This window comes from Lissotriton helveticus, chromosome 1_1 (genome assembly GCF_964261635.1).
Source record: "Lissotriton helveticus chromosome 1_1, aLisHel1.1, whole genome shotgun sequence".
Lineage (NCBI taxonomy): Eukaryota > Metazoa > Chordata > Amphibia > Caudata > Salamandridae > Lissotriton > Lissotriton helveticus.
This window is the reverse complement of record NC_136057.1, coordinates 1,137,801,511-1,137,815,856: the sequence shown is the minus strand read 5'-3', so window position 1 is coordinate 1,137,815,856 and position 14,346 is coordinate 1,137,801,511. Positions and strand designations below refer to the sequence as shown.

Here is a 14,346-nt window from a genome sequence, read left to right as displayed (position 1 = left end):
GTCTGAGCATATCCTGCCACACTTAGGGCGAACAAAGCTATACAAAAGGGGATGATGGACGGAGCGTTTGAGCAAATCAAACACTCACCCCCAGTTAACTGATCTGGGTTTAATCCATCACCATTCTTTAGCCCACTCAGCCACCCCAGTTCAGACATGGCTATATGCAAATCAGTCTGACCCTGTGCCTCATGGGAACAGTCCAGCCCGAACTGCCAAGCCATGTCTTACCTGGACCGGAAACAAGCATCCTGGGACCGGTTTCGGATTCATAATCCTCATCAGCCAGGCTATCTTGAATCCAGTGGCCAAGTGAGCAAGGGACTCACGTCTGAGCATACCCTGCCACACTTAGGGCCAACAAAGCGATACAAAAGGGGATGATGGACGGAGCGTTTGAGCAAATCAAACACTCACCCACAGTCAACTGATCTGGGTTTAATCCATCACCATTCTTTAGCCCACTCAGCCACCCCAGTTCAGACATGGCTATATGCAAATCAGTCTGACCCTGTGCCTCATGGGAACAGTCCAGCCCGAACTGCCAAGCCATGTCTTCCCTGGACCGGAAACAAGCATCCTGGGACCGGTTTCGGATTCATAATCCTCATCAGCCAGGCTATCTTGAATCCAGTGGCCAAGTGAGCAAGGGAATCGCGTCTGAGCATACCCTGCCACACTTAGGGCGAACAAAGCGATACAAAAGGGGATGATGGACGGAGCATTTGAGCAAATCAAACACTCACCCCCCAGTCAACTGATCTGGGTTTAATCCATCACCATTCTTTAGCCCACTCAGCCACCCCAGTTCAGACATGGCTATATGCAAATCAGTCTGACCTTGTGCCTCATGGGAACAGTCCAGCCCGAACTGCCAAGCCATGTCTTCCCTGGACCGGAAACAAGCATCCTGGGACCGGTTTCGGATTCATAATCCTCATCAGCCAGGCTATCTTGAATCCAGTGGCCAAGTGAGCAAGGGACTCACGTCTGAGCATACCCTGCCACACTTAGGGCGAACAAAGCGATACAAAAGGGGATGATGGACGGAGCGTTTGAGCAATTCAAACACTCACCCCCAGTCAACTGATCTGGGTTTAAACCATCACCATTCTTTAGCCCACTCAGCCACCCCAGTTCAGACATGGCTATATGCAAATCAGTCTGACCCTGTGCCTCATGGGAACATTCCAGCCCGAACTGCCAAGCCATGTCTTCCCTGGACCAGAATCAAGCATCCTGGGACCGGTTTCGGATTCATAATCCTCATCAGCCAGGCTATCTTGAATCCAGTGGGCAAGTGAGCAAGGGACTCACGTCTCAGCATACCCTGCCACACTTAGGGCGAACAAAGCGATACAAAAGGGGATGATGGACGGAGCGTTTGAGCAAATCAAACACTCACCCCCCAGTCAACTGATCTGGGTTTAATCCATCACCATTCTTTAGCCCACTCAGCCACCCCAGTTCAGACATGGCTATATGCAAATCAGTCTGACGTGAAGATGAAGTGTGCACAGGAATCCAAAGGGCTCTCGAGTGGATGAAGTGCATGATGTTTGCAGTTCCCAGTGGAATGGAGACTGACCAGCAGGTCCGAGCTTTTTCGGGGGTGTTATCATTATAACAGAGGATTTCCGGGGTGGAGATGTCCGATTGGGGAGCGGGGCTAAGTTGTTGTAGATGGCGTTAATTTTGTTGGTGATGAAGAGTGACAGTTTGGTGCAGAGTTCCTGTGAAGGGCTGATGGTTGTGGAGAAGGTAGAAGGGGATGTGAATGTTTTCACCATGTGTTGGACTTGGCCCTTTTGGCAGGTTCACTCCTAAACTTTTTGCTTTTAAAGGTCACCTGGCGTTAGTTGTTTTTGGCTTCTGCGCACTTTAACACTGTGTCCCAGTGTAAAGTGTGTGCGCAATCTGAGTGCGAGTGGTGAGATTGTCCTGCCTTCCCCTAGGAATGCATGGGGAATATGTGTGCCCATGGTACTTCCTGATGTGTGGGGAGTGCAGGGGCGAATTTGGTATGTGTGAACTCGTGAGATTAAATGCTGCGCGGTGGTGTGCGCAGATTTAATGCGTCTAGTGTAGAGGTCCAACTTCTAGAAGTTGGCATGTCTGTGCAGTGAATGTGAATTGACTGTCTGGCTTGTGATTGGCTGGAGCTGGCTGGTGTGCCTGGCTCCAAGAGTCAGGATGGGTCTGCCCGGTGGTGAATGGGGAGATCTGCATGTTGATGGCAGGGAGGAGCTGCACCTGGGACCTGAATAGGGCTGTGCCTTCCCTCCACAATGCTGGCTCCGCCCCCTGTGGTGAGTCTGATGTCCCTAGCCTGTCCTGTGAATAGGGAGAGGGGCTGAGCACAACAAAGTGCTCAAGCACCAGTTGTAACTGGTTCTACCCCTGCCCTACAGCCTTAAACAAAGGAAAATGCTGTATAAGAAGGGGCTGTGACCCCATGTAAGTTGTTCACTCTTGTTCCTGACTTGAGGGGGGCCTGCTGCTGCTGGGTGCCAGGAGGAACCGCCACTGGGCGCTGCCTCGTTGCTGGAGAGCCCTGTGAGCTGGCCCCTGGGCCCAGCCTTTGACCCCCCCTGCCTTCTGAATGACTCTGTCTTGGACTTTAGCACACGGAGCGCTTTTTCCGCAGTGGGGGGAAGGAGAGCATTGTTTGTCCTTGGGACTTTGTTCTACAGCGCCTGGGAGCGCTGTTATTTTAATTTCCAGTAGGAGATAGGAACGCAGGGACTCTGCAGCACGAAGCTGCAGTCTATTTTGAGGGAATCCCGACGTAGGGATTCCCCCACCCTTGGGCACTTCAAGCGGGTGCCCACCCCGCAGAATTGCCACTTGTTTAACTGTTCTGATGCGTGGGTGCCCACCCCACGACTTTGCCCGCATTTGTATTTTTTATATATCCCTAGCGGTTGCCCACCCCGCCAGGGACCTTGTACCTAAACGGGAGCCTACCCCGTATTGCCCCCAACCTTGCATGAAGCACCGCTGCTGGCCCAGGACTTCCAGGAGCACCATGCTGGCTCCCCGCTGACATAAGAGGGGAGCCACGCTGGGATTGGTGCTCGCGCCGGGAATTGCCCGGCAACCCGAGCATCCTCGAGGACGTCGGCAAAGGTGGCCTGATCGCAGCTGGGACGCCGGCCGCATGCACTGCCAAAAAGGAAACCGGAAGCCGAGCCTGGCCGGGAGGAAGCTGTGCCCAGGCACGCAGGCGAAGCGGGAAGCGAAGCGGGGCTCCCATAAGGTGAGGAGAGCCCCGCATACAGCCCACGCCCGCCCAAGAGTGCCGCAGCCCTGGGGATTACAAGCGGAGGGGGCACAAGGCACATTGTCTGTGCCTGCCCCACCGCACTTGAGAAGAAAAGCGCCGTGGTAGTCCAGCGGGGCTCCCGAGGTGAAGGGAGAGCCCCACAGGTGCTGCGCTGACCAGAGAAGCCAGCCACACTCAAGAGGAGACCAAGAGGCGAGTGGAGTCCTGCAAAGCCCCGGTGAGTACGGGCGGAATTCTACATTGTTTAGAGGGGTGGTGTCGGGGCACATTGACGGTGCCTAACCCCTGTGCCCATCGTGGTGTTGCTGGTCCCCTGAGCGGCCCGCTAGCTGGAGGGCCGCTCCAACGTGGCCACCATTTGTTTATAATCCCCGTGAGGGGCTTGGGCCATAATTGATTAAAGGGCGATGACTGTTAAAGGGGCCAGAGGGGCCCGTGTTCTTTCCTACATTTGCCCTCATCATTCCAGAGCCTCCGTGGCTCCAAAGGGGGCATAGTTGCTTTCAGAGCCTCTGGGCTCCCACGTTGGGGGCATTTGTGTTAAGAGTCCCCCGAGTGGGACTTGTCAGCCCGTGGTGCCTGTGCCGATTTTTCCAGCTGCCCAGCATGACAGTGGGTAGCTGCAACATTCCTTTTGAGGCATTTGAAATTCGAGTCACAGAGGAGGGTCCAAAGGCACGCTAGTGCCCATGCGCAGTTCCACAGCTGCCCAGCAATTAGTGGGCAGCTGTAACGTTTAGGCTGTGCACATCTTGGTGATCTTACGGCTGCCCAGCAAGTAGTGGGCAGCTACATCGTTTAGGCCTGTTCTTTTGCGCTGTTGCTTTTGGCTGCATGCGCAGCTAGCCCTGACTTTTGGACATAGGGCGTTGGTGCCCTTTGAGAGGCCTGGGGACAATTTGACTGTGTTGTGCCCCCGCCTGGGGCGCACTGTGTTTATGCCTAATGTGATTTATGCGTAATGTGCAATGCCTTTATGCCTGTGATACCTCTGTGTTTTCATGCTTAGGAGGTTGTTTTGCCTAGTATAGTTTATGCTAGTGAGTTTATGATTTCCTGCGTGATCTATGCCTATGGTGATTAGTATTGCGTAGTGTGTACCTACCTTTTACCAGTGGTTACTGGTTGTGTCCTACAATTATTCTATGTTCTAGAAGTGCTATTTCTACTAAGTGCTGATTCTGACAGTGGCCCACGTGGCCCTGGCATGTGTAAATAATCCCCTGTAAATACAGCCCAGTGCCAGTTGGCACAGTGTATCTCTGTGATTATGATCTAATGTGTTTATGGAAATACAAAGGCTATTTTTATATATAACCTTGTGTGGGGTTCCTTTTTGTGGTGTACCTAGTGTGTTGCTGCTGTGTGTGTGTGTTGCGCAAACGCTTTACACATTGCCTCCGAGATAAGCCTGACTGCTCGTGCCAAGCTACCAAGGGGGTGAGCAGGGGTTATCTTGGTGTGTAACTCCCTTGCCCTGACTAGAGTGGTGGTTTCTGCCTGGCTTTGGCGCAAGCCTTAGCCAACCAGAAATCCCATTTCTAACACCATGGCAAACATTTCTCTTCCAAGAGCAGGAAAGGTAGGTAGGAGCAAGTGCGAGAGGAGTGAAACAGGCACTGGAGCAAAAGGTTAGTGAGAAAGCACAAAAATGGCAAAACAAGCACAAGGTAAGATGAAACAATGAGAAAAGTGAAAAAGAGTGAGAAATGGGGCAAGAGTGAAAAAGTGTGAGAAACTGGGCAAAAGCGAAAAAGAGTGTAAATGGGACAAACGTGAAAATGACTGGAAATGGGGCAAAAGAGCAAGTAAAAAAAGAGAAAAAGATGGCAAATACTAGAAGCAGAATGGCAAGTGAGAATAGGAGAATGAAAACAGAGGCAGTACAAATAGAAGTGAGATTGCGAGAGCAGAGAAAGAGGGTGTAGGAGTTTGAAAAGGAGTCAAGACAGAGCAAAGAAAGGTCAAAAGGTAGTGGAGGGAGGGAGGCTTGGGTGGCCTTAGTCAAGTGAAGCAGAGGTTCAAAAGGGCTGGAGCTGGTCAGAGCATTGGGTACATCAGCAGGAAGCAGGTAAGGTGATCAGGGAGGGTCAGGCAGTACCTCCTAAACTTTAATATTAAAGGAAGCATGCGCAAGAGAGAACCTTGATGAGGACCTCTTAATCTCGATTATCTCAACTACATTTGCTACCCAATGGCAATAAAATGCATCTGTAAAAAAGCAAATAGTTGACAATATTGTTCCTGTTGCAATGAATCCAATAATAGCCTCTTTGTGAAATCCTTGGTCTTTCTATTAAATGAAAATTTCCACCTCAACAGATATAATCACACAATCGTTTTATTCAGCGTCAAGCCATCTACAAAAAACACCTTCAGTTCAAGGATTATCTAAAAATAAGGGTTGATGACTTAATCAAATGTTGCTTGAATTATGCATGTTCAATTCTTACGGGTTTCATTAGAAATTGGGTTATTGGTTGGAGGGGGAAGCCCCACTCAGGCAACAACTATAATTATTGTCAGGGTGAACCACAAATTAACGTGTGCTTAACACTCTGGTTGCTTGTCACAAAAGCAGTTAGGCTTAACTGAGAGGCAATGTGTAAAGTATTTATATAGTACACAATAAAAGTCCCAAACCAATTTAGACAAATAGAGAACAATTTAATCAGTTATACATTTCTAATAATTTTAGTGAAATCTTGCGTTTAAAAGATCAAAGCGCCAATCGCAGGTATCTGGTTGCGCGGGACCAGGTCAAAGTAAAAAGTTAAAGCAGACTGCAATGCAGTACGGGTCGGATACATGAGGTGGATTAACCTCAATTTCTGCTAAACATTCTGAAGAAAAATCCAGGAGAAGGTAGAGTTTAGCGGGGCAAGGCAGCTGGTTGTGTCCAAGGAGAAGTTGCGGTCGTCAGGGACCTGCTGGATGAAGTCTCGGTAAAGCTGACAATGATGGCGGAAAAAAAGCTCTGAGCAGGTAAACGGGGATTTCCAGGCCAAGGGGGTTGTTGTCGTGGAATGGGGAGCCTGTCACCATGAAGCACAGAGAAGATGTTTACTTTCAGACTTAGAAAAACATATTGGAAGTCGAAAACCTCCAGCAGGACAAAGCTGCAGGCTATAGCTAAAGAGGGTTCCACAAGGCTGATACCATTGCGGAGACATCCAGCTGAAAGGGATTTGCAGCTGCAAAAAAGAACATAGCAGGAGCTACCGCAAAGCTGGGTAAACCAACAATGCACCTTGGGCAGATCGGCTAACAGGTAAGTCACAGTCTTCTGCTTATTTTGCAGAACGTTTTTGGTGAATCTTATTTATGTCCCAGGTTTTAGAGTTGGAGAAGTACCACCAACACTTCTACCAAGGGTCCAGGACTTGGGAGGCACCACTTGGGGGGTTAATATTCACTCAAGCAGAGACCAGGTGCCGGGTTTCAAGGCCTTAGGAGCTTGTTATCCCCCTGTAGGTCACACAGGAGGCCAGCTAACTAGCACTTGAAGTTACTTCTGGCGAAGCTCCGTTGAAGAAAATGGTCTAGTTCTCCTTTAAGCAGCCAGGCAGTCCTTCAAGCAGCAGGGCAGTCCTTTGGTAGCATCAGTGCAATCCCTTGGTAGCAGGGCAGTTCTTCTAAAGTTTTCCACAGGTTGAGAAGTTACAACGTAAGAGTTGTTCTAATGGTCTAATATGCATACATGGTGCCAGCCTTTGTGTGTGAGGATACCCTCTACTACTCCCACAAATTGTGTACTGGAAAGTTCTCCCTTTCCACTGCCAAAACTCCAAGAAGTCTGGGGTAACAAAAGGCAATTGTCAGTCCTATGTGTGGGCTGGAGGCAATGCCTTTGAAATATAAGTGGGGCAGGGAACAGTTCCGCATCCCAGCCATCCTGGCAGGTTGGCCCATCCTGCCCACACTTAGTCCCCTGTGTCTCACTGTCTGGGAGGAATGCACAAAATCTAAAAGCAGGGCCATTCACAGTCCGTGAACAAAGACCCTGCGGGAAGGCACAAATAGTTGGGACAGGAAAGGCCAACTTTCTAAAAATGCCAATTTTAGAATTGTAACTTAAATTCTGACATTGCCATTAAATAGGATTTTAAATTACAATTGACTCTGGTGTAAACATAACATTTCTACCTCCTCCTAATCAAAGGTTAGCACTTAATAAATGTAATAAGGCAACCCAACGTAAGTTTATGAGAGAGGTAAGCCTTGCAGTAGTGAAAAACGATTCTAGACATATTTCAGTACCAGGACATATAAAACGTAAACCCACATTTTCTACTTTTTAAATAGAATGCTCCTTGCCTGCCATGTGAACCTTTAGGGCCTACCTTGGGGATGCCATATGTATTAAAAAGAAATGTTTAAGCCAGGCAAAAGGGTTATTCTGCTAGGCCGATATGGCAGTATAAAACTGCACTACAGGCTGCAATGGCAGGCCATATGCATGTTTTAAAGTGCTACATTAGTGGATTTCACAATGAGTGCTGCAGGCCCACTGGTGGCATTTAATTTACAGGTCCTGGATACATGTAGCACCATATACTATGGACATATTAGGAAATTAATTGTGTCAATCAGGTGGAGTCCAGTTTTACCACGTTTTAGGGAGAGAGCACAAACACTTTAGCACTGGCTAGCAGTGGTAAAGTGCATACTGTCCTAATGCCAACAAAACAAATTCAGAAAACAGGACGGGTGAAGGCAACAAGTTTGGGGGAATACCATGCCAAGGGTTTGAGGTCTAACAGTCTCCATAAAAATAACTTGAACCATTGAAAGGAGGGCTACACACAGCTGTTCTTTTAACCAATAGCAAAAAGGTGACCATTTCACTCTGCACTTTCTTTCTTAAATGGCTCCCACTGAAGCAAGCATCTTATTCAGAGGTGCTTGTCCCGCTTACAGGACTCAAAATCTAAATATATCAAAATATCTTGCTGAGGGGGAATCAAGATATCAGGATTTACCTGTAAGTTTAATTGCCACCCTACGTCTCAAAAAGTAAAGCACTCTGGCTAGCTCTTTCACCCGCCCAAGCCCGCTAAAATTAGGAGCTTGCTTTACATACAAATCAGAATTCGTTACAAAATCTACACCTTAAATATCCTTCATAATTAATAATACCTAATCTACATCAGTGTATGCTCTGCATTACTGTACTTGTCACGGAAATCCAAAGTTTAAAAAACTCATCCTGCCCTCCATAAAATGGCAACATATCGCCTGGTGTGTATCAAGAATGGTTTCCTCTGTTTTCTCGGTCATTAGAAACAAATCGATTCCCCTTTATCTCTGTTTTGTTGCAGAGAAACCTAAATAATCTGCTATAACTATACAACTGTATTATGCACCAAACAATAAATGTAAGCCTTATAAGTAGTTTTATACCACTGACACCATTTTCTATCCCTTCTTACGAGTATGCCAACCAATGTAATCAATCGCTCAGTTATTCTAAGTTTTATTACAATATTGTAACTACCTTGTAACAGAGTATATACCTATTTTAACAAGTTTACTTCATTAATCATGGATACTTTACTGTTATCCCATGCACTGACCGGCGAGGAGGCTTGTGTTGCTCATCACCCAACAACTGTAACAGGTTCAACATTGCAGAATAGGTCAAAAACAATTGCAGTCCAAGAGGCCTCATAAAATCCGGGTACTGTTTTCCTTAACCATTGGTGTAGTAGTACTTTGACAGCCTTAAGTAGGAATGGTTTAAAATGTATTGCAGCATTAGTAATATTGCCGTTGATTCTGACTGATGTGTGATGGTTCACTGTAAAGAACAACTGAACTCAACTAACATTCCGCAGTTAACGAAGTGCTGAGTAATGATCATCAGAGTGGGTCACTAATGTGAGTGAAGAAAATCTATGGTTGTAGTGCACTAGCACTCAGGCAGTCTTACCTTTTTAAGGGTAACTGAGAACATGTCATTTATCTAGTCTACTGAAAATCTCAGGTTATTTTACTACTAAATAGGGCACTAAAAACACATCGCAAACCACTCTTTGGATATTTATGAGGTGGGAAGGACAGCCAAGCAAGGGAGGCCTGGTTGACAATGTGGTTGATAAGGTAATTGACATGGAGTCAGATTTAGACAACAAAAACTGTATTGATTAAATTTAGGGAGGGCACATTTTCCACACAGACCTGTGTCCATCCTGAAAATGTCACCTTTTTCACCAAGTAGCAGCTGCATCCGCATATTTGTGTTTTTATGTCCCTTTCTACAAACAAAGCAGGATTTACTCTCAACAGATTCCTTGCTAGAGCAATGTGCTCTCAGTTATGTGATTGTCAATGAACTGCAAAATAAACTCATAAAACTATTTTTAATGGGCAAAAAGAGCTTTTGGACGTGACAGGAACTTCAACGATGAAAAAGAGTGATATATATCACACATCCGAGCAATATAAGGATGGCATTCTATTCCATTGTGCTGACACCTTTATCACTTCCACAGCTGTGGCCAGCTACTCGTCCACATCTGTCCCCCCACATCCATTTTTACATGGCTAGTGCACTATTCTCTGTAATCATCATGAGCAAGTTAGATTACAGTAACAGCTTACTACTTGGCCATCCCCATACTCATTTCGATGATCAGACAATGTTCCTACCTTTGCCCCAAAAACCTTTAAACCCTTCATAAGAACACTGCGACATCTTATTATCATCAATGAGATGGGTGTCTATGTGCAAAAAAACTGTGAACCATATAAACAGCTAATTTTAGTGTTCAAAGCCATAAATAATCTAACCCCTAGCTACCAATCTTGAAGACTAATAATCATGTTTCCCTCACAGATCCCTCGCTTGATGAATTAAAACCTTCTTATGTTCAAAAACTGCTCTGTCAAGATTCCAGTCATTTAATCTTCTTGGAACCATACCTCTGGAACCCACTCAAAGTTGAAGTATTCTCCAACTCTTTTTTTTCAGCTTTCTACAAGGCTCTGAAGAGTCACCTGCTGATGCCGGAAAGTATTACAGCAAATAAGTGATGGACGGAATGCTGACAATGCAAACACTCTCCCCCAGTCAAAAGATATGGGTTACATTCATCGTTCTTTTTCCCACTACGCCACCCCAGTTTGGACCCAGCCATATGCAAATCAGTCTTGACCCTGTGCCTCATGGGAACAGTCCAGACCAAACTGCCAGGCCAGGTCCTCCCTCGACTGGAAACAAGTATGCTGGGACCGGTTTCAGGGTATGTCACCTTTCTTCAGCCAGGCTAGCTTGAATTCAGTGGCACAGTGAGCAAGGGACCCACGTCTGGGCATACCCATCCCACTTAGGGTGAAAAGTGTTACAGCAAACAAGTGATGGATGGAATGCTGACAATGCAAACATTCTCCACCAGTCAAAAGATCTGGGTTTAATCCATCGTTCTAATGCCCACTACACCACCCCAGTTCGGACCCAGCCATATGCAAATCAGTCTTGACCCTGTGCCTCATGGAGACAGTCCAGACCGAACTGCCAGGCCAGGTCTTCCCTGGACCGAAACACGCTTCCTGGGACTAGACACAACTAGTCCTCATCAGCTCACTTCTGCAGTCCTATGCTTTCCCACAATCTCCTGATGCATATATGTAGTTGTGAATATGTACTTTAATTTGTGTACATTCTTTATTCGAGTCTGTATCAATACCTACCAATCATTCATCTAACTTATAAAATACTATCAAGCAAACAACTCTACTATTGTCATCATGAATCTGATTCTGTTGTTATTACATCATTTTTTGCTGAAATGTCTACTTGTCACACAATAAATAAATAAACAAATCATGTGGTTTATTTTTATATTGCACAACACTTTAATTGGGTGGAAATTTTAAGCAACATATGATTGAAAATATAACCCGAACCAAATTCTCTTATAATGTTCTAATTGGTCTCTATGTTCTTTCTCATATTCTGCCCCCCCTGACAAAAGAAAGTCTACAAAGACCTACTTTGCAGGCTACACACACTTAACTGACATTTTATATATTGCTTGTAGGAACATACTTGTATGGCTATTACATGGGAGATATTGCATAAAGATGTAATAACCACTGACTGGTGGATATTTAATCAAAAACAGGCATACTTGTGCACAAGTATCAATTTGCACCCTCACATGGGACTGTGCACAAGTCTCCTACCTTTTGTTCTTTGAGCGATGCCTATGTGAAATAATTTAGGTGTGTCACCGAATTAGGTTTTGCCTCAGTACACAAATTGCACTTTAGTATGGATGCTTTGGTTCCTGCTCAAGAACATAGAGCACTGGTCTTAAATACTCCGTGTTTAAGATTATACCTCTATTGGGTGGCAACGTCAATGGTATTAGTATTCCATATCACTGATGATCCAATGGCATTACTGCTGGAGATAACTTTCAACGGTGGTTATTAATTCTAGTAATAAAAACCCCACTGGACAAACACATAGTTTTCTATTCTTTAGCACCTAAGATTGTTGTTTCATACCACCATCAGGAAGTTTTCGCCCAGCATTTACTGCAAGCAGTAAAAATGTCATGCTTTTCACAATGACCTTACAAAAGAGCTATATTCTCCAAGGATTCTCAATAACCACACCCAAACAAATAAAAGTACCATGTAGCAGCAAACCAACTACTTACTGATTAGTGTGTCCAAGTCTTCTAAATCTTCCAGAATAAGCTTCTCAGCATTTTCTGCTCTCTTTTTGGAGTATCGTAAACAGTGCAGAATGGATTCTGGCAATTCATCTGAAAACTGAAGATAAACAAATGATGTATATATTTTTTGCAAAACAAATTTGTATCAAAGCTAACAAAAGTGTTTTCTGCTTCACCATTACTGAGCTATCAAGCGGTGTTAAACATTTGAACATGAATACAAATTGTGAAATTTGAAATGCTTGATACAAATATGAAAATGAACTATATGAACAATGAACAAACTAATACATAATTGCCTCAGGTTGAATCTGGCTAGTTACAGCAGACTATTAATTACTATTGTTCCACAAATGTTTTCAGCCTCAGTTCAGAGAACAATTAGATTTTTTTTTGTAGCAGTCGGCCTCAAAGATAGAATTAAATCTCTAGTTGCAATTTATTAAGGAGTGAGGAGAGAAGCAGCAACGTTTAAAGAGCAGTTGAGAATGTGTTCTTATTTACTATGTACTCATTGAGGGGTAGTTTGTCTCTGCAATTTTGTTATTTGCATTCTTTAAACTTTGAAATCCATAAATTTCACCATGTTTATTTCGTTTAAAAAACAAAATAAACAGGTGGAGAAAAAGGATAGTGACTTTATATCGCCTTTTGATATATAAAAGTTCATTATTAATCAAACAGTTTTACTCTAGAGAAAGACCCCCGCACCCAAAACTGTCAGCAAAATTGGTGGTAATCTTTTTACTATTCAACCCTGGAAGAGGAGTTACTCCAGCCCAAGGGATTCTGGGTGATATCAAATAGAGGCTTGAATCCTCTATGATGTCACTGATAATCCCAGGATGAAAAACATTCCCATTTATTCACTTTTTACCAAGCTATTATGTCTCTATACATACAAAATAATAAAACTACATGCTAAATAAGAGACATGCATGATTGGTTGTCACCTGTTACACTGTACCCCAGAGATGCATAGTACCACAATAAATAGGCACTATTCAAAAGCACTAGAAGGAAATTAGCTTTTCTGATATGATCATGCCAGAGGAAGGATTTCGAAAGATCCTCTGATTTAGCGAAGTGATCTGCAGAGATCATAATGTGAAATTTAACAGGCACATGGCAGTAAGGATTTTCAAAATGAACCTACTGGCAATGGGGCCACTATCCCAGGCTGACTCTGAGGCAGTTGTACACAATATGTTGTCAGTGAGGACATTAAGATACTCTACTTCATACATGATGTAGCAGTTACGCTGTGGGACCAAATCACAAAAGATGCTGTACACCCAAGATGAAGAGTAGTGTGTCGCACATCTCAATTCAAGTTACATTCCACATGCTCATTTGCATAAATCTGGATTGGTGGAAAATAGCGTTAAGAAAAAACACCTATGAATATGGAAATTGCACCAGCATGGTTGAATTGCCACTCTTGTAAGCTTATGCTTTGGGTGAGAACGAGGGTGAGTTCTGGGTGCTACAACCTGTAAAAGGAGATAGGTTTATGGGTATTCAGATAGCTCTTGCAATCATTTTCACAATTTGGAAACTGACATATATTTCTCCTGCCATAGGCATAATGGTGGTGTTGGCAAAGGGAGTTCTCTATAATGAGAAATACTTTTCCCTTGGAGAAAAAACAACTTACTTGAGCTAATGCACATTTATATTTCACGTATGATTGCATTTGATGTATTGGAGTACTCCAAGAAATCTACAACTGAAATCTGGGGGCTATGAATGTTACAGCAGCAACATTGCGCGCTTCATTAGAAGACAAAGGACACTACAACGCCCATAATACTCTGCTAGTCGTGGCAGAGCGTCCCATCCAGGGCATGCATTGAAGCATTTAAATGAGGGTGGTGTCCTATGCGCCTTTAATTGCCAAAGCCTCTGAAGAGAAGTGGGGACACTTCGAAACGTGTCAGGCATCCACTGCAAATTGAACTGCTTAAAGCTACACACTGCCACTACCACTGCCACTCGGTTCGGAAGAATGGGGCACAGACCACAAGAAAGGTGCATGAAATCGGTTTATTCACCCATCGGTATGACGGCCATTTTATATATATATATATATATATATATATATATATATATATATATATATATATATATATATATATATATATATATATATATATATATAAATATTGTAGAGCAAATTGCGCAAGCGCTTCGGGAGGGCTCACCGCTTCATCCGACCCTCCGGTCTATATTTGGCTCCTCTGCAATGTTCACAGGTTCCCCTGAGTTAAAATTGGGTCCGACGCGTTTCGGGGCCACAAACGCCCCTTCCTCATGGACTGTGCGCAGTTCAACACCATGTTCTCTTCACGCTAGTCAAACGCATTTTAGTTT

General features: G+C 44.6%; 1 protein-coding gene across 1 annotated transcript in view; it reads right to left on the bottom strand.

Moving 5' to 3' along the window:
* LRRIQ1 (leucine rich repeats and IQ motif containing 1) overlaps positions 1-14,346 on the bottom strand; it is a 1,358,071-nt gene that overhangs the window by 1,302,454 nt on the left and 41,271 nt on the right. The window contains exon 2 of the mRNA XM_078678880.1: positions 11,956-12,070. Coding sequence (XP_078535006.1) covers positions 11,956-12,070 — 115 coding nt within the window. The remainder of the gene's footprint in view (positions 1-11,955; positions 12,071-14,346) is intronic.